This window comes from Vespula vulgaris, chromosome 8, assembly GCF_905475345.1.
Source record: "Vespula vulgaris chromosome 8, iyVesVulg1.1, whole genome shotgun sequence".
In the NCBI taxonomy this organism is placed as follows: domain Eukaryota; kingdom Metazoa; phylum Arthropoda; class Insecta; order Hymenoptera; family Vespidae; genus Vespula; species Vespula vulgaris.
This window is the reverse complement of record NC_066593.1, coordinates 2,561,002-2,588,905: the sequence shown is the minus strand read 5'-3', so window position 1 is coordinate 2,588,905 and position 27,904 is coordinate 2,561,002. Positions and strand designations below refer to the sequence as shown.

The following is a 27,904-nucleotide window of genomic DNA, read 5'->3' as shown; positions in this document are numbered from 1 at the left end:
GTAATACGTATGCACGCGTGTGTGCCGGTTCACCGGTTCACACCGTTCACGATCTACGAGATTAATTCACGAAACGATTCTCCATCCTTCTCTTCCTCTCAAACCTACCTTCTCCGACCTTGCCCTATCCCCTCCCCCTCTCCATTTCCCCTCTCCCACCCGCTGCTTCCTTCCTCTTCCTTCCTTCCTTTACCTCTAACACCCCTTTCGACAAACTTCGATCTCGTGAAACTGGCCAACTTTGCTCCAACTTCTATTCGAACACGTTCTATTCTTCTGCTATCGTCTATGCGATTCTAAACTAACTTTATTTACACCGATATATTTCTTAGATGTAACATTATTATTTTTGAGATAAACTTTTTGTCATTCGCGTGAAAGTACATTGACGTTATACAGATTGGTTGAATAATTAAGTTCATCGTATTGCTTAAAAATTATGGGAGCTAGAGGAATATCAGTGTTGAATCTACGATAATATTCATGTTATTAAATATTGTTATCTTTATTCATTGGTTATCGTTATTGTTGCAATTTGCAATTGTTTGGAAATGATCAGGCGTGATTTTTGTTTCGCTTCGAATTTCGTATTCTTCTTAATTATATTGTTAATATATGCAAGTTCAGCAAGTATTATTATTGTTATTTGTTTTGCAAAGGACGTCGGATTTATTCGTAAAATATCTCTTGGAAAATGTATACACGGCATGGAAAAATTCGACGGTCCAGGTTTATATGAAATTTTTTTCTACGTGACTCCAAACAAGAAGTTCTTTTAACGAGTTTTTCTAGAATTTACGTAGAAGAGATTAGTTTCTCGTTGAACGACACCAATGCGAGGGTACAGTAGTTCGTATACGTTAGAGACATACGGAAAAGGGATGGAGTTGTTTTTGCAAGAGAGAAGTACTTTAATATATTTTTGAAACGCGGAAACGTTTTAAGGGCGTAGAAGATAATTTCACTCTTGTTGAACTCCGAATGCGCTCTTGCAGCGTACATATATAAAATACCTACGAGAAGATATGGGTTCCCTGGTTAGATTCCAAGTTTGTTGGATATTCAATTTAGTATGAAATAAAGAAGTCTTTCAGAAAGAAAAATATTTACCGCAGAAAAAGAAACATTACAATGTGAACTTGATTTAAAAATTATTAACAAAATTATAATATCGAACGAAGAACGAAAAAGATTTTGTCGAAATTTATTTGTTTTGAATTTATTTTCCTAAATAAATACTTACATATCTCAATGAAATTGTCGTACCTTTGTTGTTTGCAACCGGGCTGATGAGAAGTAAGTTAGCAAAAATTGCACCTGTACCGTGACCAACTAAAGTTACACTGTTGGGATCTCCACCAAAGGCGGCAATATTTTCTCGGAGCCATAAAAGCGCTGCTATTTGATCCAGTAATCCAAAATTACTCGCTGCGTCGTCCCTAGTACCTGGTCTTAGGAAACCTACAAAAGAAGATAACTTTCTTTTTGTTACCGTTTTACATCGATCGAGCAAATCTTTGCAGTATAGTATCTTTTTTATTGTTAGAAGTATTTGTTTTTTTACTTCTCTTCATTTTCCTTATATATTCAGATATTTTCTTCTTAGAGATTCTAACTTTACTATAATAAATCGTAGAGTTGCTCTTTTTCTTTCTTTCTTTCAAAATCTTCCTGCAATCGGTCGCTATATCCCCGTAAAAGAACGTCACGGTTCATGGCGTAGAAATAGTGAACGCTATCTATCATCCACGGCGAAAGGAGACTTTGAAAAATTTCGAAGTGAGAAAAAAGCAAGTGGAAGGCTAGAAGAAAGGGGAAAAAATAAAAAGCCGATAGATGCAAGAGTAAAGTTCATTGAGTTTTTACCGAGACTTTCGTCTCAGTGTTTATGTAATTAGAAGTTCGAAAAGGACAGGTATTATAGAAGTAAGTTACCTTTTAGAAAGGGGAACCTTCCAACTGACCTTTCTCGTGAAAAGGATAACATAAGTAGGAGCATGAGTACGATACAAATGGACGAACGTTGCAATAGAGAATGAACGAACGTACAGCCTAGTTGGTAAGTGGAGTGGTCGAAGTAGAAAAAAGAGCGTAATAGCAACAGAAGAGAAAAGATATAGAGATAAAGAGATAGAGAGAGAGAGAGAGAGAGAGAGAAGGAGAAAAAGAAAAGGAAGACGAGTCCGAAACCATAATCATAAATTAGGTTAAAGTGCCGGAGAAGCGCTTAGTAACTCCGCTTTAGGTGGTCTGCTTTGCTCGAGAAGGAGAGAGAGAGAGAGAGAGAGAGAAAGAGAGAGAAGGAAAAGAAAGATAGAAGCTCACGGATAACTTGGCCCCTTCGCAAAACATGGGAAAAAATATGCTTCTCGAGCTCGACGTGGTGGAAGAAAAGAACAGAAGCGTTATGGTATAAGAGCCGGTTCTGCGTTTCGGACTAACTAACAGGAAAGGAGGCTCTTTAACCTTTCGTTAGTTTGATTAAGCTACGTACTTCGTCATTTCCATCTCGCTCTTCTCTACCGGATTTTCTTTTCCCTTTTTATTATTTTCTTTTTTTTTCATTAGTTAGTCTAAAGGAACTCGCTACAGAAGATAAAACGAGTTAGTTCGAGGGGGTGAAAGAATCGATCTCTTGACAAAATGAAAAATATGTTGTTTATCCAATTATTTAAAGCATAATTGAATCTGTCTATTTCTTTAGATTTGAATTAAATTATTGTGAATATAAAAAATAATTTATTTATAGATATTTACAGGTATACGTTTTCATGATTTTAATAATGTAATGATATTACTTATACATATATATATATATATATATATATATATATATATATATATATAAAAGGATCTTGGTTTACGATTACATCTAATTCCTCACGTTGACCATATGATTCGAGCATGTTCAAGGATAGTAACAAATAAAGAAAATAGAAAGAATTCGCGTATTGAGGATCATAGGTCGAAATGTCGAAACGCGAATGTTAATGAAGCAGAAGTCCTGATTCTGTGCTGAATGCCTCCACGCAGTCCAATGAGATTTCGTGAATTCGAATTGGAACAGCTTGTGCCTTCGATCCGTTAAAAAATCGAATATCCTCGGCGATTTTCGTAAATAGAATTTATTGATTTTTTGTTAGAGTCGAATCACGATACGATGGTGGAGAGTAAAAAAAGAAAAAAATTCGTTCTGGATCGATTCAACGATTTTATAATTTATGGCAAAGAAGAAATGCTAAACACGTGCACGTAATGCACGTACTACGTTAAATCCGGATTTTTAAATGCATGCATATATAGTATACATTTTTTATAGTATATATACATATCATTGAATGTGTATATATATATGGTACGTATGGTCGATGTAATATATTCTGTGAAAATATATCTATCGTATTTAAATTTTTAAGTACATGTATATATATATATACATATATATATATATATATATATATATATTCATAGGAAAGGAATCTGACTCACCTAAAATACCGAGGCGAAAATTTATGGTGACGAAAACGACATTTCCGTAAGCCGTTAGAACGGTGCCATCGTATGGATTACCACTGTTCCATTCGTAACTTTCACCATGTATAAACACCATCACCGGATACTTCTTTAAATTCCTCTGACCTGTGAATGGAAACAAAAAGATATCGATCGCTATTACTATAAATAGTAAAAACATTTTTGTTAAATATCTTTCATATATTACATATACGTATATGCTATTATTATATTCATATGTATACATATGTAGATATACGCTATTACGATAGGTCACGTCGTTTTTTACGAGTTACTTTGATTTACGTCGGACGAAAAATGATCACCGTAGTTTGCTTGTGGTAGCGAGAGCACGTTGGTTCGGGTCAGTTTGAAAATTTATATCCATATCGGTCGGCTCGCCAACTATTCAGAGTTTTCGATATTAGAGTAACTATAAATTCTTCCAATCCCGTCCGGAATACGACAAAGTTTTCTTTTTGGAATACGATCTGCAAATTAGAACGCCGAGGACTTTGGCTGTTTAATTTATCGTTGAATCCATTTCATTCGATCGCATTTTCTAGTTTGTCGGACGAAATCGGTAAAGCGGCTGCTCGAGCGAACTTTAAATCGATAGCTACGAACTTTAATCGTTTGACTCTTGGAATCGTACAAATTTCTTTTATTTTCATTCGATCAAAGCCCACGTTAATCGTGTGGTTCTTCCCTCTTTTATCATTTTATATTTCATCATACAAAATCCTTGATAACGTCGAATTTTGTTCGTTTATTATTCGTTCAAATTTTATGAAATTATTTAAATACATATACTCTTTAATTATATAATAATTACAGAGTTTCCAAACGATCCGGAGATATAACTTATTAACTTTATATATAAATGGTATAAAAGATATAAAATATAAAAGAAATTGCAAAAGCGTAGAAGATATCTAATTACAAAAATTTCGCGTGATCTGATTCAAATGATTCAATTAATCGACAATTTTTCTTTTAAATGGATTCAAGTTAATCTATCCGTCATATTTTATATTACGTAACAATATAATACACGATATATACGTATGAATCAAACGCGATACTAACGAATATCAATGATTCAAAATTAATTGAACAAAGTAGGTATTCCTTCTTATTTTTTTTTAGTTTCTCTCTTTCAAAACAAGAAGATACAAAATAGAAGTGAACAAATGTTTCGAACGTTTTACCGTCGTGAGAACATTGCGACTGTCACTCGTGATATGTTGGAGCGAGGGCGCATGGAAATTGAATGTCGCATCGATGTTAACCGAGTCGACGAATGAGACACACGTCGGAATCCACTGAGAATGCTGTGCATCGAAGTATTTCGATATTATAAAATTACTTGCTCGTGGAAAGCGCGTTATTTCACAGCCATGAAATATCACAAAATTTTAATATCTTTTCGAGAGAAGCAAAAGCGCGTACGTATATTACTTCTCTCTCTCTTTCTTTCTCTGTCTCTCTCTCTCTCTCTCTTTCTCTCTGTCTATCCCTCTCTCACACACTCTTTCTATCTCTTTATGTCTCTCTTTCTAACTTCATCTGAGATGATACTTTTATGTCAACAATTTAGAACATGCGAGCTTATTGTATTTCATATAAAAATAATTTTGTAATTTTCATTATTTAAAAATATTTTTTCAAATAGTATGTCTTAAAATTTATATATATATATATATATATATATATATATATATATATATATATATATGTATGTATGTATGTATTATTAATTCCAATTTTCCTTTCTCTTTTTTTCTTTTTTTTTGATAAACACTATTATCTATTGTTCGTTTGTAGTATTATACTATGGATTAATATTTCTAGCGAGGACGGTCGAGTGTAGTTATTCATCAAAAGATTTTTAATGAAATAGAAATACGACATACGTACATCAAAGGATTTCAGCGCGACGATATTAATTGCAAATATGACTTTATTATTTTAGATTTAAAGAAATCTCTATAATTTTACAAGGAATAAAACGACTACACATAGTTATCAATTTTATGAAGAACAAAAAAGAAACGCGAGTACGATCTTTTAAAATATTTATTAAATACGAACATCACGATCTCAATCTAATCCATTTAATCAATAATGGATTGTGTAATCGGGAAGGTAATAGAAATCGTTAGCTTTTGCTGTTTTACTTCTCTCGTGTACACACATTAACCGTATCGATTGGTTACGAAGGATACTCTTCATCTCACAAAGTGATCGCTTAATCACAGATTTGATTTTATCCTTGATGATGAGCGAATATATTGAGAAATAGAGACAAATGCAAAGATTGAGATGAAGATAGAAATAGAGAGAGAGAAAGAGAACGAGGAAGAGAGGTATCCAGAGGGGAAAGAAGGGAAGAGAAATCTAAAAACTTATTTGCTAGCAAAGCTTATCCTGAAGGTTTAATTTACAGTTTCAATTATCACTGCTGACGCGAAGCATCGAACGTACCGCCATATTCCTATTTGTGATTGAACCACGAAAAGGAAAAGTTCTCTCATCATTGGCGAGGAAATGTACACCCTTCTCCCTTCCTTTAAAACAAAATCACGAAAGGATGAGAGTATAATGGATCGAACGTGAACCAATATCGATGACCTCTTGACTTTTTTCTTTTTTTTTCTTTTTCTTTTTCTTCCTTTTTTTCTTTCTTTTTTTTCTTTTTTTTTAATCTTTCTCCTAATACCTTTTTTTATCTTTCCGATAGAAATGATCTCTCTTTGAAATGGCACATGGTAGTAGATTTAAAATTGAAATGGCGAATAAAAAAAATTGCAGGGTTTTATTGATATCGTTTGATTGAAATGTTTTCTCTTTTTCAAATTTTAATAGACAGGTTATAAAAGGTATGCAGACGTATCTATGCGTTACGTCATTATAATTTCTTCCATGTACATAAAAGGATTTCACAATAGGATTGTAAATATCATTTCGAATTCATTCTTGGGATCTTAAAACATAGATTAAAGGGAATGCAATCACGTCGCTTTATTCAAATTATCCATCACTCGATGCACGAATTGATCGATCGATCGATCGAAAGAAAGTAGGTACTCGGGAAGCATCTCTTTTAATATTATCCGTTAAATTGAGAATCTGTTACTCTGATGTCGCATCAATTTAGTTTGGTTGACGAGGGAAAAGAAGAGAGAAAAGGAAAGATCGATTTGAAAAAGTACGGAAAGAAAGAGAGAAATACTAAGAAGGAAAATATAAAATCTTGTTATTCTGTAAGTAAATATCCTTATAAAAGATCTTAATGTTCTAAAATATAATTAGATTAAATAATGTAGAAAACGTCTAATAAATTTACTTATAATGTATTCTTAAATAATAGTAAATAATAAAAAGTTATTAGTGTATATTACTATAACAATCTATAATACAATATATAAAAAGAAAATTGTAATATAGTAAATGTACAATAAATAAAAGAGATCGATATAAACAGCGATATAAATTGTTTAAAAATGAAATTTTAAACAAGGACAAAAGAGATACAGAAATAAGAGAGAGGAAGGAAATATCTAGGGCAAGGAGGACAAAGACCTTTACGAACGACCAGCCGAGAAATTTGCATGAAAATTGAAAGGCAAATCGGTGCGTTCTGCATAAAATTGATGTATCGAGAATCATGGCCGTAGGTAGGTATTTTCATGTCGTGCTGGTCGCAGACTGTTTTCTGGAGTGAGAAACCGATAGTATAAATCACTCGACGACAACCTAATCTGTATCCTAATAAATGGAAGAAAGTATGGCTTCCTTTTTCCTGATTTTGTCAGTTATTGTGATCAATTTTAAACAAAAAAAAATAATTATTATTATTATATAAAGATCAAAAAAGAAAAAAGAAAATTCAAAGTATATAAAACGACATTGAGCAGAATCAAATAAATGATCGCATAAAATAAGTAACATAGAATATGTTTAAAATTATTATTTCGATGTCAAATACAATGAACTAGTCGTGAAAATTTATTTAATTGTTAAATTATTTAATTGTTTAATTTCTTCATTAAATATTATTTAATCTCTTCATAAAAACGGAAAGAAAAATCCTTCTTGGCTATTCTCCAAAAATTTGACACATTGTTGAACGTGCCAAATATCTTTAGTACGAATTCTTTCTCTTGGAAGAGAATCATCTCACAAAGGGGGTTGAAAATTTGTTCAGGGTGCTGCCATCCCTGGAGTATGGTTTGAAACTGTATACCGACGTCGTTTCCAAAGCTACGATGTAGATGTCGTCAGGTATATCGTTTTACTACCCTTTAAATGAACTTCCAATATTCTTACCCTTAACGAGAACTTAATGTATTTCCTACGTATTGATTATAGTTATTGCGAATGTTACATTCGTCGATCAAAAAAAAAATTTATCTGAATTTTTATTGTAATATATATATATATATATATATATATATATATAACAACGTATATAACAATATATATTTATGTTATAACAATAATTGTTATATCAGATAATTAATCTCTTATGGAGATTACGAATATGATAAAAGATTCTTATGCGAGAAAGTTTCGATTTTCAATAATTTTGTATAAAATAGTCTTTTATTTATTTATTTTTTTATTTTTTATACGTATATACACATTTCTCACAGTTTATATTTGATTTTAGTTCGTCAGTTTTTACACGTGTAATTGCAATTCTCCGTAATTTGTGCATTTTCAGATATTGCTCTCATCAAAATTTATTGGATCAGTAGCGTGTCTAGCTCTGTCGAATTTGATGAACCTGCAATGAACGTGCGTAATATTAACAAAAAACATCAAAAAGAAAAAAAAAGAAGAGAAAAAAGAAAAAAGCGAGTGGGAAGCATAGGTGGAGAACGACACATCGTTGTGAATTCTCTCAGCTTTATCAATCCAACGTGATACTTTTTCAATTTTCACTCGAATTTTGTACTCGACCGAAACTGTTTTGTCTCTTTTTTTATATCTCTTTTTCTTTTTTTTTTTTTGATCACGATCGAACGTATGACGGCGTCGGCGATTTATTGGCCGTTCCCAATGAATTTTCGCGTTCACGTTCAAACGAATCGAAAAGTCGTAAATTTTCGTTTTAAGCTCTAATACGCACTAGTCGCATCCTTTTAAATGGACTTTAAACGTCGGATTAATTATCTTCGTGACATTTTAAAAACATGTTATATAGTACATACATACGTGTGTATATATATATATATATATATATATATATATATATATATGTATGTATGTATATATATGCGTATGGGGACGAATTAATCGAACTATATGAATCGAACTATATGAATAATCGATATCGTTAACTATTTCAACGAATTGTTAAATATTTCGATATATATATCAATTATTTCCTATCATTTTTTCTAATTATATAATAATGATTATTATGACAAAAATTTATATCATCTATAAACGCATATAAGTATATATTGTTATAGATATATATAGTTATATGCATTGATATAAAAAGTAATAAATTTTCTTCATAAAGAAAACACAAATCTATGAATATTGATCGCTGTTCATAATATGAACAATAAATTATGGTCCATATATTATTATAGAATGATTAGTACCACGTTGTATACTCATAGAAATGAAATTTCATTGATATATGTAATATTATCTGTAAGTCTGTAAATAATATTAAAATTATTAAACTGATGATATTATATGTAATTAAATATTATCTAAAAAAAAATATATAAAATAATTCATTCTTATTGTATTCTTTATGAAAGAAAAGATGATTCACAAGAGAGGAAGTTCTGGCTAGGAGCTTTTGTATTTCATCTTTGTTAAAGATTTTATAAAACAGACTCCGAATGGAGAAGCATTATTGTTACGATATAAAGTTCAAAGAGATTGGAAACCAAGCAAATGGAGTAGGTATTATTGTAAAATAAACGCCAGCATTGTTATAAGATACAAACACTCAAAGATTAAAAGTCTCGTCTTCATTAAAGTGTTCCTTTCAACATTGAAACATTGCAAATAATGTCCTTCTTTTTCTACAATCATATCTTCAATTGTACGCAAGGGTTATACGCTAGATTTCTTTTTCTTTCTTTTTTTTTTCATAACTTCTATTCAAATAGAGATCGACATATTTTTTCTAAATTTTGTCACTCGTTCAAATTCTTTTTAAAGTATCGTGCTGAACCGTGTAATACCATAGATCATTCGTTTATGAAATAAAAAATATGAGTAACATGAGTCAAATCGAATATTTAAAGTGACTTTTACGAATAATAACTTCCATTAATATTCGAGTAATATTTTATCAGAAGAGGATATAATTTCTCATATGAGAATAACAAAATTTTACAAGGTACAGTAATTATCTATCATAAAAAATAAATCATAGTTTCTTGTTTTACATACAGAAAGATTTATCATAATATAGACAAGAAATTTGTTTCTCGAATAATGATTAGAAAAAAATTCCGTGGTTTTAAAAAAACGTTGAACATTAAAATATTCTTGCGTAAATAAAGATCCCGTATGCACACGATATAGGTGATTTTATAAAAAGTGATTCGAATTCTTTCGTTCCCGAGATCGGTATGTGATATCGATTAGACTTCTCGGTAAATATCACGGCCGTGATTCGCTTCCTCGTACCGTTCGGCGGCCATTTTTCCAAGAGATCGTGACCCGACGAGACGCGGAGGTTCGAGCGAGCAAAGTGCGAAGTCGTGTCGTCCGCTTTTTACGAGCCAGCCGTGCCGGGGAAATCGAGAACGTGGTGGTGGCGACGTCAGAGATGGCGACGGTGGTAGCAGTCGGTTTTCGAGGAAAATGGCGGAACGACGAAACGCCAGAGTCACCATCCGCATTTCGCATTCCTGCTTCGAGCGATTTGCACCGTTTCTACCTCGCAAGCTCACGGATTCGCGTAGCAACTCTCACTCGTGCATCAGCCCCCACAACTCTTTCTCTCTTTTCAACGTTCTTAAGAATTCCGTTTCTTCCGTTTCAAACGAAATATACTCTCCTTCCGTTTCTAGCATGACGATATTGAAAAAGATATAAGAAGAAATTCAAAAGACTTCGCTAAAATACTTGTTCGCGATTATTTTAATAGCAGATAAAACTCTATGGAAATGAATTATTTCGTTTCCTTTTTTGCTTATTGCGAATGTAAATTAACACGAGTTACGTAAGAGCACAAACGAATTTTAATTGTTCTCTCTGTAGTCGGTTCGTACTTGTAGAAGATTAGTCGTCTCACGTACTACCCAAATGTACGCCAGACATAAAACCATTTCGGTATGTTAAACGGGAAGATAAATATGAAATTTCTATTGAAAATTATGTTTCCTTTCAAAGTTATTACGAATCCTTTCATCTGATAATGCTTAATTTTAATATATTCTGCAAAGGTCGAAAAATACAACACGGATATTTTTTCTTTTCTTTTTTTAATCCGTTTCTCAGTATTTTTTAATTGATAAACATAATTCTTTACAATGTTTCTAAAACGTTCACTGGAAGATTTCACAAAGTGATATGGGAATAACCCAATATGAAAAAGGGGGAAGTTTCTTCTCAGCGACGCGAAAAAAAAATTTCGCATTCTCTTTTGTGATATAGCAAAGACTCGTATCCCCATATATATAAAATCTGCTAGGTAGATTTTTTAAAATTAAAATTGTAACATCATATCTTATTACCGCGTATTTTCATTTTCTCTTTGTGAACAAAGTAAGGTTCTGAAAAATCTTATTCTTTCCTTATCATCGAACAATCCTCTATCTCCATCTCACTTCCCTATTTTCTTTTTCCTTCGTCGAAAACAAGTCCGAAAAGAGAAGTGCAGACTGAGGAAACTATGGGAGTTGCCTTAAAAAGTGAAGCAGATTCGAACGAATCGAAACGATCACGATATAGCTTTCTTTCCTGTTCTTTTGTAGCAACGGTTCTTCACTTATAGTTTTCTAGGGACTCTACATTTTATTTTTTTAGTCTTCCTTTCACCAATATATTTAATTAAAAGTAAAAAATTTTAATACAAACAGGAACATTATCTTTCTATTTATTAATTATTACTGCATTAAGATATATTATTTTTATTTTTGAACAAATATCCACGAGGAACAAGTAGGATATTCCTTTCGTTAGAAAAGAGATATCTCGTGAATAATAGTAATAAGAAGATACAACTTTATATATGCTATCCTATTATACTATATTTATTTCTACTTATTTTATATACGTTTTTTATATTCTATATGTACATCAAAATATTAAGATAATTTCAAATTCTAATGTATCATTATAACATGTATCATCATCGTCGTTGTCGTCGTAATTATTATTATTCTTATTATTATTATTGTTATTATTATTATTTCTAATTATTATATAGATACGCAAATGTATATATGTAGGAAATAATGAAGATAAGATATACGGCAAATTATCAATTATCGTCATTCTTACCATCATTAAATTTTTCCTTTCTTTCTCTCTCTCTCTCTCTCTCTCTCTATATATATATATATATATATATATATATATATATATATATATATTATTTCTATCTTTCTCTTTCTTTTTTTTTGTCTTCTATTTCCTTTATTTCTATTCCGTCCATTTTTTTTATTTTTTCTTCTTCTTTCACGTCCCTCTGTCTTGAATCTTTTGATCTTTAGCACAAATCATTATTGCACAAGCATTGTTGTATTCCGTATATAAAGGTAGCTTCGCAGCTGATCAGTCGTACGTCTCTATGCTCGTTCCCTCTTCTCGAGATACACGCGTTTCGCGTATAATATCCGTGCCTCGGGTATTCGGAATGAAAACGAGGCGATCCTGATTAAAATACTTCTACAACGAGAACGATCCGATGACAATTATCAATAAATATTGATCTCTCATTGAACGACCAGCTTTTATTTTTCTTTTCTTCTTCATATTTTACTCATGAGAGATATGGAGAAGTATAGGAAATGAAATTGATAAAACATAATCGCATATGGTTCAATAAAATTAATAAATGATTATCATTATATCTATATAATCTGTATAATCTGACGAAGAAACAAAAATTACCTCGAAGAGTCTCGAAAGAGGGTAATTAATTGTTTAAATCATTTGAAAAATTTTCGCCTGTATTTATATTTCATTCGATACATTTACTTTCTGTTTAATGAGTCAAATATTACGTTTATATCTTTCGATTAAATTTTCTTTCTTATTTCTCGTATTTCTTACTTTTACGATACAGTATATATACGTGCATATATATATATATATATATATATATATATATATAAATTATCGGAATAAGAAATCAGCATTTTGTCTGTTCCTATTCTCTCTCTCTCTCTTTCTCTCTCTCTCTCTCTTTCTTTCTTTATCACAGAAATAGCTTCCGATCTCGAGGACAATCCGATCGAAACGATATCGCAAGAGGTGGAGACCGGACAAAGGGAGGAAGGAAGAAAAGGCCTTTTCCCTTTAGCATAACTCCTTCTACTTCCGGGCTCTTGTAGCGAGAACGCGGAAGACCGTGAGAGATTCGAATACTCGATAGGAATGGCCGTCGATGTTGATACACGCTCCGGCAAAGCCTTCCATTATCGTCGACGACGCCATTGAATCCCAGCTACATGTATTCCAATGTATACGCAGCTCGTCTCGAGAAGATAAGACGACGTCGATGGAAGGATGACCTCGAGGCAGTCCGTAAACTGCTCGACCATTTATCGGGCTTTAATCAACGGGAACTATCGACGTTCGAACGAATTACGAATCTAAAATATAATCTCCAGTATTAAGAAACAAACAATTTTCACCTGACAATGTTACGCCGGTAACATAAATATTAGTAATTAAAAAAATACATTAGGATTGGAGTATGAATCCATTATATTTTTTTAATTTTTTTTTCTTACCTTAAAAAAAGATAGAGAATTTTTTTTTGTATTATATAAATTATCAATATGAAGTCTATTAAAGAAATTCGATGATTCTAAATGACCATAAGCACTTCTGTTTATTCAATAGCAATGACAGAAGTGAATAGATGCATAGTAAGATCAGTATAATAGATTTCTTTCTTTTTATAATAATTCTTTTTCTGTTAACAGAACAATATAAGAGAAATTTGCATCGTAATTGTTTATTTATTGCAGTAAAGAATGCAAATGGCATTTTTGTTGTTTCCCTCTTTCTCTCTCTCTCTCTCTATCTTCCATCTTCCTATGCAGCCATGTCATCTCGCTTCATATTCAAAAATACGGTACCGGATCTTCGATATTTCCCTTTTCACATTCTCTCGTTGGTAATGTATAAGGCAAGACCCCATTCTAGCTGCAGACGCACTCCTTTTCTTCTCGTGATTTATATCCTGCACTTCTTTCTTTCCGCACACGAGCCTAAAAGCGATCGACCAGTGAATTATAAAAGGAGTGCAATCTATGACTGTACTATACGAAATTCGTTCAATGCCCTTGAAATAAAGTATTCGTATTCTTATGCATTTTTCTCCTTTCATTTCTTTTATTTAAATAACAAATATTTCTCGCAAGTAATGTAATGTATATCACATCATAAAACGTAACTGTTAATAATGGAGAAAAATGTGACATTTAAAAAATAAATAAATAAGGTATCACCGATAGTAATAAAGAAAAAGAAAAAAGAAATGAAGAGAGAGAGAGAGAGAGAGAGAAAGAGAGTAGCAGCAGAAGCAGCAGCAATCTCGACCAACAAACTAGAGTCATCGAGTTCACTTTGCTTCCCTTTTTGAGTTTATAAATGATCTTCGAAGTAACTCTTGAAACTGGCTTCACCGCGCTCGAGATACTCCTAGCCTCGGTGTTCCATAGCTCCTTCTTCTTGCCTCCCTCTCGAGGATGAAAGTCTTTTATAAAAGAAGATTGCTACTCGCTCGACGAACGAGCGTAACTCTGCGTCGAACGTTTCCCTTTAGAAGATAGAAAATGCGAGAACAATGTCAAGGAAATACAAGTGTAGGAAGATGGTTGAAGGTTGGTTTATGTATGGTTAAACCATAGATGCGTCAAAGGAAAAAATAATCACTTGGAACGGTTCGAATATCCCTTTTCTTGTTTTATATTCAGGATAATAATGTTACGCATTATCATTGTTATTTCTATGAGAAACATAATTTCTGAGATTCTGAGATACGCATGCATTTATGCATGCATACACTTACATATCTATTTGCATACGTATGTATAATAAGGAAGAATAATAACATCTAATAAGAATAACGTTTTCAAGTTTTCAAAATACTCCTTTTTATGTATCTTAAAATATCATCGTGCGTTAACATAATTTTTATACTGAAATAATCGTTTTCGATTCAAGATAACATAGTGAGTTAGATATTTTCATTACTTGCATATCACTTGAAGTTAACAATAATGGATTGAGAACTCTTGCTATTTCAATTGTTCGATACCTTTTAGTTAATCAACTAATTAATAGCAATATCATATAACTATGTTCGTATATAGATTTATTCTCGGATGTTCGCATTTCAAAATCAAATTATTGGAACGTGTGTAGGATGAATCAGATAAATTGGATTAATCAGGATATGGAAAAAAAATAAAAGAAATAAAAAATGTATTTATATCGTAGTTCGTTTCGTAAGTATCCTGTTTGATTGAGTTTAATTGTTATACAATATATAAAGGGGAGAAGATAAATTATAAATTACACAAATAAATTTAATTATAATTTATATTTAATTTTTCATATTAATCTCATCTAGTGTTTAAAAAACGCCAATTTTTTCATTCACTCAAGACTCTATAAGGTTTGTATAAATATATAAAAATGAAGTTTTTAAGTTATTTTCATATGTTTATATAGATATACAATAGATTATATAAAGGTGATTATGACGAAGATGATAACGATATATATAATGAAGTAATAAAAGCGATTGTGTGTAAATGAAGAGCATAAAGAAATAGTTGGAAATAATTTCGACAATTCTTAGAAGAATTTCGGTCGGTTGCTTTTCATGCTATAAGAAAAGACAAGAAGAGAACGTCGCGTTAGCTCGATTCTCGAAGGAATCTCGAGTAGCTGGAGTCGTCGGTAAATATATGGTTGGACGCACTCTCCAACGACGGTAGTAGCTACTTAACCAGCATGCCGGCACGAATAGTCTCTATAAGCCTCTTTCTGACGTCTTTATTTTACGAAAGTATTCTTAGCCCTTAATAATTTTTAGCAGAAAGAAGCTTGAATCGAATAGATTTTCTCGTGCTTCCGCTTTATTTTAATAAGAAACTAATAATATATTTATAACAATATATACAGCTTCCGTTTTATATAAATTGTTGTGAATTATTTTTGTCAAAATGTACAAAAAAATTTATTGAAAAAAGTGAGATTCACAATGTCAATTTTTCTTCATTAAATATAATAGTAAATCCTTATAGGAAACATAAATGAAATTAATAGACCATCCTGGTCTATTATATGGACCATTATATAACTAATTAAACAACATAAGTATATACTTATGTAATAAAAAAATCGATTATTTAACATTTTTTCTGAAATTCAAAGGAATGGAATAAATCATTAACGAGGTTTGAAATCCCTCTATCACAGATCTAAATAATCGTCAGGAATAATTTATTAAACGGGCGAATAACGTACTCGACGAGGTCATTCGTCACGCGCGATCGATCAGACTATTGTCCTTTGTGAATAAATCGTCGCGTAATTCCATGTATGAAAATTCATTGGGAACGAAATCGCGCGATAGTTATCAATGAATGACGATTATTATTAATTACGAACAAATTCTCGGGCATCGATCTCTCCCAATATTTGTTCAATCGACTCGAATTTCCTTCTTTCGGGTATCAATTAGAAAAGTTATGTTAAAAAAATTTTTAATGTTAAAAAATCTTGCACAATCTTTTTAAACATTTCGGCACGATTTCTCTTTCTCTTTCCTTATTCTTCTTAAAAAAAAAAAAAAGAAAAAAGAAGAAAGAAAAAGATTTAATTGAAAATAAGAAAAGTCCTTGCACTTAACATTTTTTTAAATTTCGCAATATTTTTGTAAATGTTTCTGTTCACGACTTCCCTTTTTACAAGAAAAAAAAAAAAGAAAGAAAGAGAAAGAGAACTTCAAAAAGAAAAATCTACTTGATAGTAGAACAAAAGTTTGTTCCCGAAAGTGGAAAGGATATATTCTCGCTTAAAAAAAAAAAAAAAAAAAAATTGCACAAAAGCAAAATTTGTATAAACATTTTTAATAATATAGTCGTAACTTTTACATGTTATACGTTTGGTTTTCGTGCAATTGCCGATCCGATCGTGAACACGAAAAAATAGCGGAAAGGGTAGAAAAAGTGTAAAGGTGGGTGGGTGAGGGGGAGAGGGGGAAGGGGTTGCCACGTTGGACGTTATTAAATATAATTACGTTCTTATCGTACCCGTTTAAATGCATGAGACGGACTTGCCGGCTAAACCGCACGGACGACCGTGAGAAGCGCCGTTTTCTACGTTCTACTCGCTCCGTGTCCGAGCGTATTTACGCGAGCCGCGATAAGCGCACTCTGTCCCTTTTTTAAAGGAACGGCTTAAAAGCTCGCGCGCGAGAAAAAGGCTCTTCGAAGAGGAAACGAACTCGTGCGTGCGCCTTTATGACTTTCCCTCTCTTTTCCTCTAATAGCTGGCTCTAACTCTCTTTCTTTCTTTCTTTCTCTTTTTCTCTCTTTCTCTCTTTCTCTCTTTCTCTCCCTTTTTCTCTTTCTTCTCTTTCACTCTTTCGTAATTTCTTAGTTCTTTTTCTTTCCTTCTCTTTTCTTTAAAGAGGCGGTCTAGTTGCTAAGGGCCGTAGTAAAACGGACACATTTGTTAAATTATATTAATGCTTTTAGCAACTACAAAACGATAAAATTTACTTTTTATTTCTGTAATATTATAATTATAATTAAAATATTTATCTTCAATAATAATAATTATTGATGAAATCGATTAATTATCTAAAAATCGAATATATTGTAGAGATTATAAATATGTATACATGTACATGAGGTTATCTATAAGAATGTCGACTTTAGAAATCCATTCATAATGGCTACGTATATACGTACTTAGATCACTTATTCAATATTGAACAAATTACTCTTATTATAAGGATAATATTAAAATATATAGGCAGAAAGAGGGCGTTTTTCCCTTTAAAACAAGCTTTTTTTCACATTTCTACGACTTCTGGTTCAAGAGATATCGCCTTCGAAATATTTCCATTCATCATTCCTATAACCTGTCTATACACCGTGCGTAGTAGTACTATATAGTAAAAAAAATTTACGTCTATCAGCTGACAAGTCTTGCGTAAATTCCAGGAATTTATGTAGGTCAGTGTGTCAATAACTTCATTAATAAAATTATATAGGTCAATTTTTCTCAATGTGTAAATACTATTTTATTTATTTGCGAGTATCTCCGGAACTAAGGGTCGTAAAAAATTCATACAAAGACCATTTTAACGGGTAAATTTTTCTCTATTTTGTTATATAACAATAAAAATTGTTTAACAAATTGTTATAAACAATTTCTTATAAACAATTTCAATAAACAATTTTTTATCAATCAATATTATATAATACATATATATACACAGATCTATCCATAATTTTAAGAATTTGTTATAAACAATTTGTTATAAACAATTTGTTATAAACAATTTCAATAAACAAGTTTTTATCAATCAATATCATATAATACATTTATATACACTTCGTATCCATAAATTTAGTAATTTGTTAAAAACGATTTCTTATAAACAAATTATTATAAACAAATTATTATTAACAATTCTTTATAAACAATCTAATATAATTAATTTCAATGATCAAGTTTTTATTAATCTGTATTATAAATTCATTTATATGCATATACATTTGTCCATAAATTTAATAATTTGTTATAAACAATTTGTTATAAATAATTAGTTATAAATAATTGCAACAATAAATTTTTTATCAATATTATTATATAATACATATAGATACACGTACATCTATTCATAAATTTAATAATTTGTCATAAACAATTTGTTATAAACAATTACAATAATCTTATTTTTACAGCAATTAATATTACACAATATATATATATATATATATATATATATATGAGTGTATGTGTGTGTGTACAGAGATACAAACACATCTATCCATATACGTTTAATAATTTGTTATAAACAATTTTTGTAAACAATTTCTTAGAACATTATTGTTTATAAGTTATTTAATTCCTCCTAAAAACATCTTAATCGAGTCAATCATAGGATTATAGATCAAATTAGTAGGTTATCGATGGTGGTTAACAAACAATTAATAAAAGAAGGCGATTCAACGTGAATATTTTTCCTCTTAAGTTCGTTCTCATTGCGTGCTCGGTGCTTGGCTCATCGAGTTCAGGTGATTAAGTGGTCGTTAAGGTAATAGTAAGACGTCGATGACAGCGTGTACCGTTCGCTACGAAGCGTGGAGACGCGACGGCGCCAGCAAGAGCTCTCGTGGCTAACGACCCTTAGGATCTCCACCGACAAAAGTTTTTCCAATAGCATCGTTTCATCTATAGAGGGATATACCGTTAGAAAAGTAGTGAGACGCATCGTTCTTCTTCCGTAGTATAATCGATAGTCTTGAATGATTACCTCACACATCGCTGATTTGAAAAATCTATTTATAAATATAATACATAGATTTAATAATTCGATGTCCAACTTATCGACTGTATTTATTTTTCTTTTTGTCGCCCTTCCCACAAAATTTGAAATTAACATTTATGAAACGAATATTACAACAATGTTGTATGTTTAAATAATTCTCGATTAACTTCTACATGCATGAAGCATTACAATCGCAAGATTACGTTTCAAACATTTTGATCGTAAACATTTATTTAATATTAATAATATTGATAAAGGGAAGAATGAAAGAGAGAGAAGAAGAGAGAGAAAGAGAAAGAGAGAGGGAGAGAGAGAGAGAGAGAGAATAAAAAAGAAAAAGTAAAAAATGAAAAGCAACGAGCTCAATGCAGAGAATCAAATTTTCGATTCGACCAGTTTTGTACGGGCTAGCTTATCGTACGATTCGACGTTACAAGAACAATAAACGAAATTCGAAGGGCTGCGCGTTCGAGAAACAACGAGCATAAAATTCAAATTCGCGAACGATCGCGAGGGTGATCGGGAAAACCGAAAACCGATTATATTTTCGTGGTGATCCCATCCAAAACGTAGATACGTACGTACATACATACGTGAAATACCGATTCGCAGAATAAATGGCCTCGCGATCGTGGCAAAGGGCTAACGCGTAGTTTACATATATCATGCAAAGTATGGCCAAAAGCGTACCGTAGGCCGTTTTGTTTTGGATGACCATTTATCCTGTGGCTCGATGGGTAACAATAAAAATCTCGAAAGAAGGATCACGATTGTTCCAACGATTTCGACGATTGTTAGTGAAATAAAGCGGCTCGTAGTCCCAAAATGTCGGGTATACATGTGTATGTATGCACGTTCTTGTTTCATACGAGCACTAGTCATTGTTCGAAAGATTTTCGTGAAATAATTCATACGGACAATTATCTCTTTCGACGATAATTATTTATGACTTTACAGGAAGATTTACTTGGCTTGCAGTAAAAAGTTTAAATCTAATAAATTTGTTTCTACATTAAAATTCGTTGTATAATAAATTTAAAACGTTCTTTAAAAAAAAAAAAAAAGAGAAAGAAAGAAAAAGAACCTCTACAATTTAACTTGTTTATGAAGTAAAAGGTAGATAATTAATAAGTTTCCAAATGAACTGTTTGTAAATGATTAAAAAAATTTCTTTTTCCTTTTAATATTAATTTTAAAATTAATTTAATTAATTTGAACGTGTCCCCGATCGATAAATCAATTATTGTGAATTATTATTATATATACTATAGTAAACTACGACCTTTTTTATAAATATAAACAAATTTAATATTATCCGTTGACCTTTCTTAATTCATCACTGGACCGGACAGTAATCGAATTCTTAGCACATTTTATCCGTAACGAGCAGCTTTAACTCCTTTTCAGCTACGATTAATCAATCGGTTGATTTTCATTTTTGCAAAGACAAAACGAGGACAAGCAATCGAGCGAATAGGGGAGGTTACGAAGGTCGGTAACGCGAAACGATAATCGATTCAACGCGTCGCTTCGTATTCGTAACGCTCCAGCAATTATTATTAATGCGGTGAACCGCAACGATTCGTCGCATTCTCCTCTCCTCTCTCTTTACGTTTCGGACGTTGACCTCGCTGAGAACAACGAAATGTAAATGAGTAATCAAGAAAATCTAGCAAGAAGGAAAGAAAATAACCGAAATTACCATCGAGGATATCGATCAGATCTTTGTTATTGTTCGCAAACACACGCACGAGATTGCACCGTGATAAACGTCTATATGTACGATCATGTATGATACATATGGTGTATATATATTTATTATCTTCTACAAATCTTACTTAAAAATAAAATTCATTAGATTTATCGAGATGTATCTACGTTATGAATTATTAAGTATACATTTATTATATCCATATGTTATATCATGATTGAAAAACTGTATCGATTATAATATACATATAGGATTAATTTAGCATAAATTAAAGTATGTAGCATAAAGCATTCCATTTATACTTGATAATTAATATGCATCGAAATGAATTTGTTAATTGCCAAAGATTTAATTAATTTTCGATATTGTCGTATTTTTCCTCAGTATCAATTATGGCATCAATTATCATAAAAGAACATCATTAACTTTCATTGTAAATGCTTCTGTTTACCACAAATACAAAATGGAGTCGTTGATGATCTACGATGGTGGCATCGTAGACAAACTATCGTCGTTCCACGATCCAAAGCCGATCGTCTGTGACCGGCTTAATGGCTCGGAACAGAGCCGACTCACGGACAGCTGTATCGTCACATACGACGATGAATGTCTCGATCTTTCTATAATTTTCTACTTTTTAAGAATTCGTCAGTTCACTTACGAACAGTAAGAAAATTGACAAGCAATAATAGTTCTATTTACATTTTTTCCATTTTATTAATTATAATTAATTAAGTAACAAGCTTCGATCATCACAAAAAAATTTCTTACTCGATACATTACTCTTACTTCGAAATGATTTCACGTAAATAAATGTATGACGACGATAAAAACATTGGTCATTTTCCGTGCAAGTTAATATATGCGAATTAAATGGAATTCATTAAATTTTGGAGATAATCGGTCGTTCTAACAATCGATATTAAGCGAATATTAATAACACGCGCGAACGAATTAACACGATTATCGGATTTACAATCCCATCGGAAACGTCAAAAAATAATTTTCTTTCCTGTAGGAAAACATTCTTACGTGATTGTTAATTCTAATTTTTTTTCTTTAATCAGAGCTATCGAACGAAATCCTTGACTATCGTCCATTCACCGCGTTTTACGTTTATTACAAATTAGTTTTGATGAAACGTTTATTATTTACTCGCACATACGCGTAGCAAGGTTTTCATCCTTTTCGCGAATAAATTACAGCTTCTCGTGTTGTAGGAAAATTAAGTTACAAGACGGTACGCAACACGGACTAAACATGACGCGCCGTGAGCCCACAGTTCGCAGTGGTTTATCTTTTGTATGTGGTACTGTATGAGAAAGAGAGAGAGAGAGAGAGGAAGTTTCCATGCCTTTTTACGGGTTTAAATAAATTTGCGAGGTACTCTCTTGGTTGGGAAAAGTCGTCTACACGTAAAATTTCCTTTCGCTTTGCTTGCTCGAAAGGAACTTTATTCTGGCATGATTGTTCAATACCATCGTAAATTCCTCTTTGTATTTTCTTCAAACACGATTTGTACGAAATAAATTCTTAAAATATGATAAAAAAGAAATGATGAGAGTAGTAAAGATACCTAAAGAAAATCTATTTATGTATAATCTCTGTTGCGTTTATTACGGAAACATTGCTTTTTTCGTTTGATATATGTGATAATCGTTTTAAAAACAATCGTTATATACGAGCCCGTAAAAATGCCAGTTAATCAATTAGGAGAAGAACGTGTAACGGATCCGTCGAATGAATAAAAGTAATAAATTTTCTTCTTTGTTCCTTTTTCGCTTTTAAATCGCGTTCCTTGTAGTAAAGTCGAAAGAAGTCGAACGAAGCTTTGATAAAATCGTTATTGAGGAAGTAAATGGAAGAAGAGAATGGTACGCGTAATTTGTACGTCCGAATGGTACTTAACGATAAAATTAGGGTGGAAACGAGATTTGACGTATGCATCGTAGTACTCGAGTGGCAAGTTTCCGACCTGTCTCGCATCGTCCGAATAATTTCGTTCGCCATTAAATATGAAAACGCGATTACCTCCGTGGTCGAGACGAAGAAAGGACAAGCGTTCGTAGCTTGACGCCAGCTGAGTTGGCTCGAAGGGTTCGGTGGAAAGGGCTAGGACACCGGAGCCACCGTCATTTAACCCGATTCTTCTCTTTTCAGTCTGCCAACGGCGTTCCTATCATGCATATTTCATTCGAGGAGAGCAGGAACACTGTATGCGTGCGTGTGAGAGAGAGGGAGAGAGGAAGAGAGAAAAAATATTTATTTTGTCACATGAAAATAAACCTTTACGATTCAATCGATAAAAAACTCTTTCAATCCGCAACATCGATCGACACTTTTTCCGATAAAGTGTTTTTATTTTGTTTCTCTGGAATGGAAGAACCGAGAATACAAACATTCGATCAAATCGTTAATCCTAGTTGACCCTTCATAGAAATGAAGCTTTAGACATAGTTGTCTGTTGGTTATATTTCAAATATTTCGAATAGATTTGATTCAAAGAAATGGAACAAAGTTAGACAGAAAAGTGTCGTAGCATCAATAGGTTTTTAAGCGAATCACGTTTGTTATTTTTTTCTTTTTTCCGTTTCTTTTTTAAGATGAAAAACGATCGGAGTATAGATCGAGTGGCCGACAAAACGTACAAGTGGATTTATTTTTCGAGTTAACGCGGACAGTAAATCGACGCAAATCGATCGGAAAAGAGCGACGGTCCGTCAAAGCGTATATTTGTTATCGCATGGGTGATAATGTCAGTAGTAGGTATCGAACGCGTATATACGTATGTTCGATTCATCTATATATATATATATATATATATATATATATATATATATATATATATATCAGAATATCAATTCCTGTAAACAGTAAATGGAATTCAGGGGAAAGTGCTTCCCTGTGGCTGCAACGCTATTACCGGATATACGATTACATAAAGGGCCAGATAAAGTTATTCGTTCGATAAATAGTCTACTATATCCCTCTTTACACTGGTTATGAACGTTCTATCGACTTTTCGTTAGCAGTTGGTCGATTTATCATCACGATCGCCCTCTCGTCATCGATGAAAACGAGCAGTCGATATGATGGCGCAGTCGTACAGAGTTGCGTCGAGTGCCACTCGACATACCCTTGTCGAGTGATACTCGACTCGACATGATTTTTATGAAACGGATAATGTCGGATTAGAGGGCTTAAAGTCTCGTATCTTCGAGTGGTCCAGATATCTCGCGTCTTCGACTTCCAACTATGTAGGAGCTAGGAAACTTACGAAGTAGGAAAGAGATGTGGAGAATGAAATGGTGAGAGTCGAATGGTAAGGGCTGAGAGTAGAGGGGGAAAGAGCCAAGTGGAGGGGCTCCGAGAACGGTCTGGGAGGGCTTAATGGCTCGTCATATATTTTCCAGCAATAAGCGGCCGACTCTTATCTGCGCTTGATGTACGACCGCGAAGGGCTTCGTGTTCTGCTCACTTGCAGGACGGCTTAGACTTTCCGAACGGCGAACAATATAAAGCGACTTGGCACGCGATTACTCGATTCTTCCGCCTTACCAATGGCAACGGCAGCAGCAGAAGCAGCGCATCGTTTTCTCTCGAAGGAGAAGAGAAGAGAAGAGAAGAGAAGAAGCAGCTTCCGGGATTCAACTCTCCTCTCCCCACCGCTTAACAATAACTTCCAATTCTTACGATCTTATTTTTACTCTGAACTTGTTCGATCGTCGACTCTACACCGCTTATCTAACAATTTCTAAATCCTCTAGAGACTTTACACATGGTTGGAAAATAAATGCCAAGCACGCTTACCAATTTATTTATCGTATAATAAATAATGTGAAAAGGTAATTGGTAGTCTAGTGTATTAAATCACGTTATTTACATGAAAATACTGCAAAGGCATATACCACGTTATCTACTTATTACGGTATTATCCTTTTTGCGGATAAGAGAGGTCTCAAACTGTGATATGTTCACGGTAAAATTATTTTTCCGCTTATTCTTTATTTTAATACGTTCAGAATATGTTTAAAAATATTATCTCCTATTAGTATGTAAAAGTTTCTTTGTGAAAACTTCAAAGCTTCTATTTTTATCCTTAGATAAACTGGATGAGCATCACTACGACGGGATTACAGACCGCAGAAGGATTTAGAAATATAAACACTAAAATAAATAAAAGAGTTAAGGTAATACATAATGAAATATATATTTACATATCCATAATAAATACGGTCTAGCATAATTAAAATATACGAAATATAAATGAACACAATCTTTCCCGTAAGGCATCGTACAATTTATTGTACGATAAATCGTGCAATTTTTTATCTTCGTGAACGTTTCTGCAACAAGCTTGTTGTCTTTTTATTTTTCTTTTTTCTTTCTTTTTATAACTGCAACAAAAGTCGCATGTGCGTCGGAAAGAACGACATCGATCTTTGTATCGCAGTAATCTCCGCTTGTAGACGGAGGTGCGAGCGCGAAGAAACGGGTATTACAACGGTATACTTCTGTATCTCGGGTTAAAACCATGGGAACGATATATGAGACAGGTCGTAGTTCGCGGAGTCTAGAACTTGGACGACGAGTCTCCGACCTTAGCAACGATCTCCGAATCTGTCGCGAGTACTTAAATGGATATTTCAAAAATTATCGCCGTTTCTTCTTATCCTTTCAGCATTAAAAGTCTAGTGAATTTCTCCATAAATACAATTTAAGATATATATATATATATATATATATATATATATTTGGTTCAGAATTATTAGTAGAATCGCAAATAAAACTTATTTCTTACTTTGACATTTTATCGATGATACTTAACACAATTGATATTACATATTAAAATTAATTCAAAACTTGTCGACGATTCTTTCTTGGGATCAATAAGAAGATCTCCAACGATCGTTAATAAGTAATAATATATTATTAATAACAAATTATATAACGAGATGTAACATATATAGTGTGTATATGCGATATAGATAGAGATTAGAATCTTTTGAGAGAAATGGACGAACGTTCTTATAATGGGCGGTATAGTGAATATGTTCTATCAAAAAGATGATGATCGCCGGTCGTTAGAATAGCACGAATAGAGAGTTACGATAAAGGTTTTGTGCTTAGCCCAGCATAAGCCAGAGGCAACGCACGCTATGTATTATCGTCCAATTAGCTAATGTGGGTTAACCAGTCTAGCGAATTCGCTCGAAGAAGCTTAATACCGGCGACGTTATCCCAGACACCGACCGACCTTCCTTATGTTCGTATCCGCGGAAACGGGGCGGCGGCTTGCTTAATACGCGTTAAATTAGCCTTCCTGATGCAGGTTTCACCCGGCGTGTTACTTCGGTCATCGGCCGTCTGAAACGATATGTTAAGATAGCGGAAGGTTTGAACGTAGCGGCACGTGTATAATGTATATATATATATATATATATATATATATATATATATATATGTATGTATATACAGTTTACATATCCACACATATTTTATGGATAAAAATTTTATCGTCCAGTTTCATTTTAAGAGTTTATTTTATGTTAAACCAGCGTGTTATATATACTTATATTGAATGTATGTATTTGCATATATCAAAATATTAAACAGTTTAAATATATTATTTATCTATATATATATATATATATATATATATATATATATATAGGATAAAAGTAATAATAAGTATATTGATTATGTATTTACTGCTATAAATTGTTCATTGTGCTAAGCTAAGAGAGAGAGAAAAAAAGAGAAATAAAGAGACAGAGGGAGAAAAAGATAGAAAAAATCAAAAACACAAAGCAAAAACTCGAATGTATCAACAGAGTTACGATAGTGTGAGTTGCTTGAAGCCGCATAGACGACGTCGATCCGAAGGCGCATTAAGAAGCGCGACATGGTAATATAAGTTTAAACGAGATTTTCCAAGCGCCGTTTCGCTATTAATCCACGTCGCAAAAGTTATCCGTAGAAGGAGAGAGAGAGACAGAGAGAGGGAGAGAAAGAGAGAGAGAGAGAGAAAGAGAGAGAGAGATTCCTTAGCTCTTAGTTCTTGTAAGAAATTTTATTTTAATTATTTGGTGCAAGTGGCCGAAAGATGGATAGAGATATTATTATTATAGAGGTATACGTATACATATATATTTATTTCTTTTGTACATACTTATTTTGAAGCTCGACGTTTTAATTAACAGATTCTTTTAAGTAGTTTCAGTAAAGTCGAACTAATAAGTACTACTTCTACAGAAATAAACTTATTTAATAAGAAAACATCTGTAATTTCGTATATATGTATATATTTAAATGTAGCGATAATAATGATAATAATTAATTATATTAGTAATCCGTGTATAGTTATAAATATAAAGAAAACAAAATAAAGACATATTTATATACACGTAATAAAGCGTGTAAAAATTAATTACACGTGTATATTTGTTGGTTAATGCACATAATAATGCGTTTAATATAAATAATAAACATATATACATGTCATGAATGAAGATTATATAGAATCGACTTAATTGGACGACACAACAAAAATAAGAGTTGATAAATATTAAATTGATGTATATGATATGAGATCCTTGGGAATTCATGTTAACGTGAACTAGTGCATAAGAAATTGGTAGTTATATCGACTGATCATATCGACTGACTCATTCTTATACAAATATTAAACGTCAAATATCAAAGATAACTTGGCATTGGACAAATAACTCGAATCGATGTGAAACGTTCTCGTACGTTCGCGATTTTCCAGTTCTGCTAACCTCGGTCCCTTTCTACGTCTCGGACATTTAACGTTCATATTTCATGTCAACGCATACGTATCTACCAGAGTTATCGAGTTCATCAAAATCTATGTTCAGCTGCATTCCATTGACGGAGAAACGAAAACATACACATACCTGAACTGAACTATTTCATCC

General features: G+C 32.4%; 1 protein-coding gene across 5 annotated transcripts in view; it reads right to left on the bottom strand.

Annotated features, from left to right (window-relative positions):
* LOC127065596 (uncharacterized) overlaps positions 1-27,904 on the bottom strand; it is a 70,871-nt gene that overhangs the window by 17,047 nt on the left and 25,920 nt on the right. For all 5 annotated transcript variants that reach the window (XM_050998144.1, XM_050998145.1, XM_050998143.1 and 2 more), the window contains 2 exons: positions 3,490-3,639; positions 1,267-1,461 (listed from right to left, as the gene is read on the bottom strand). In XM_050998144.1, the coding sequence (XP_050854101.1) occupies positions 1,267-1,461; positions 3,490-3,639 (345 nt within the window). The remainder of the gene's footprint in view (positions 1-1,266; positions 1,462-3,489; positions 3,640-27,904) is intronic.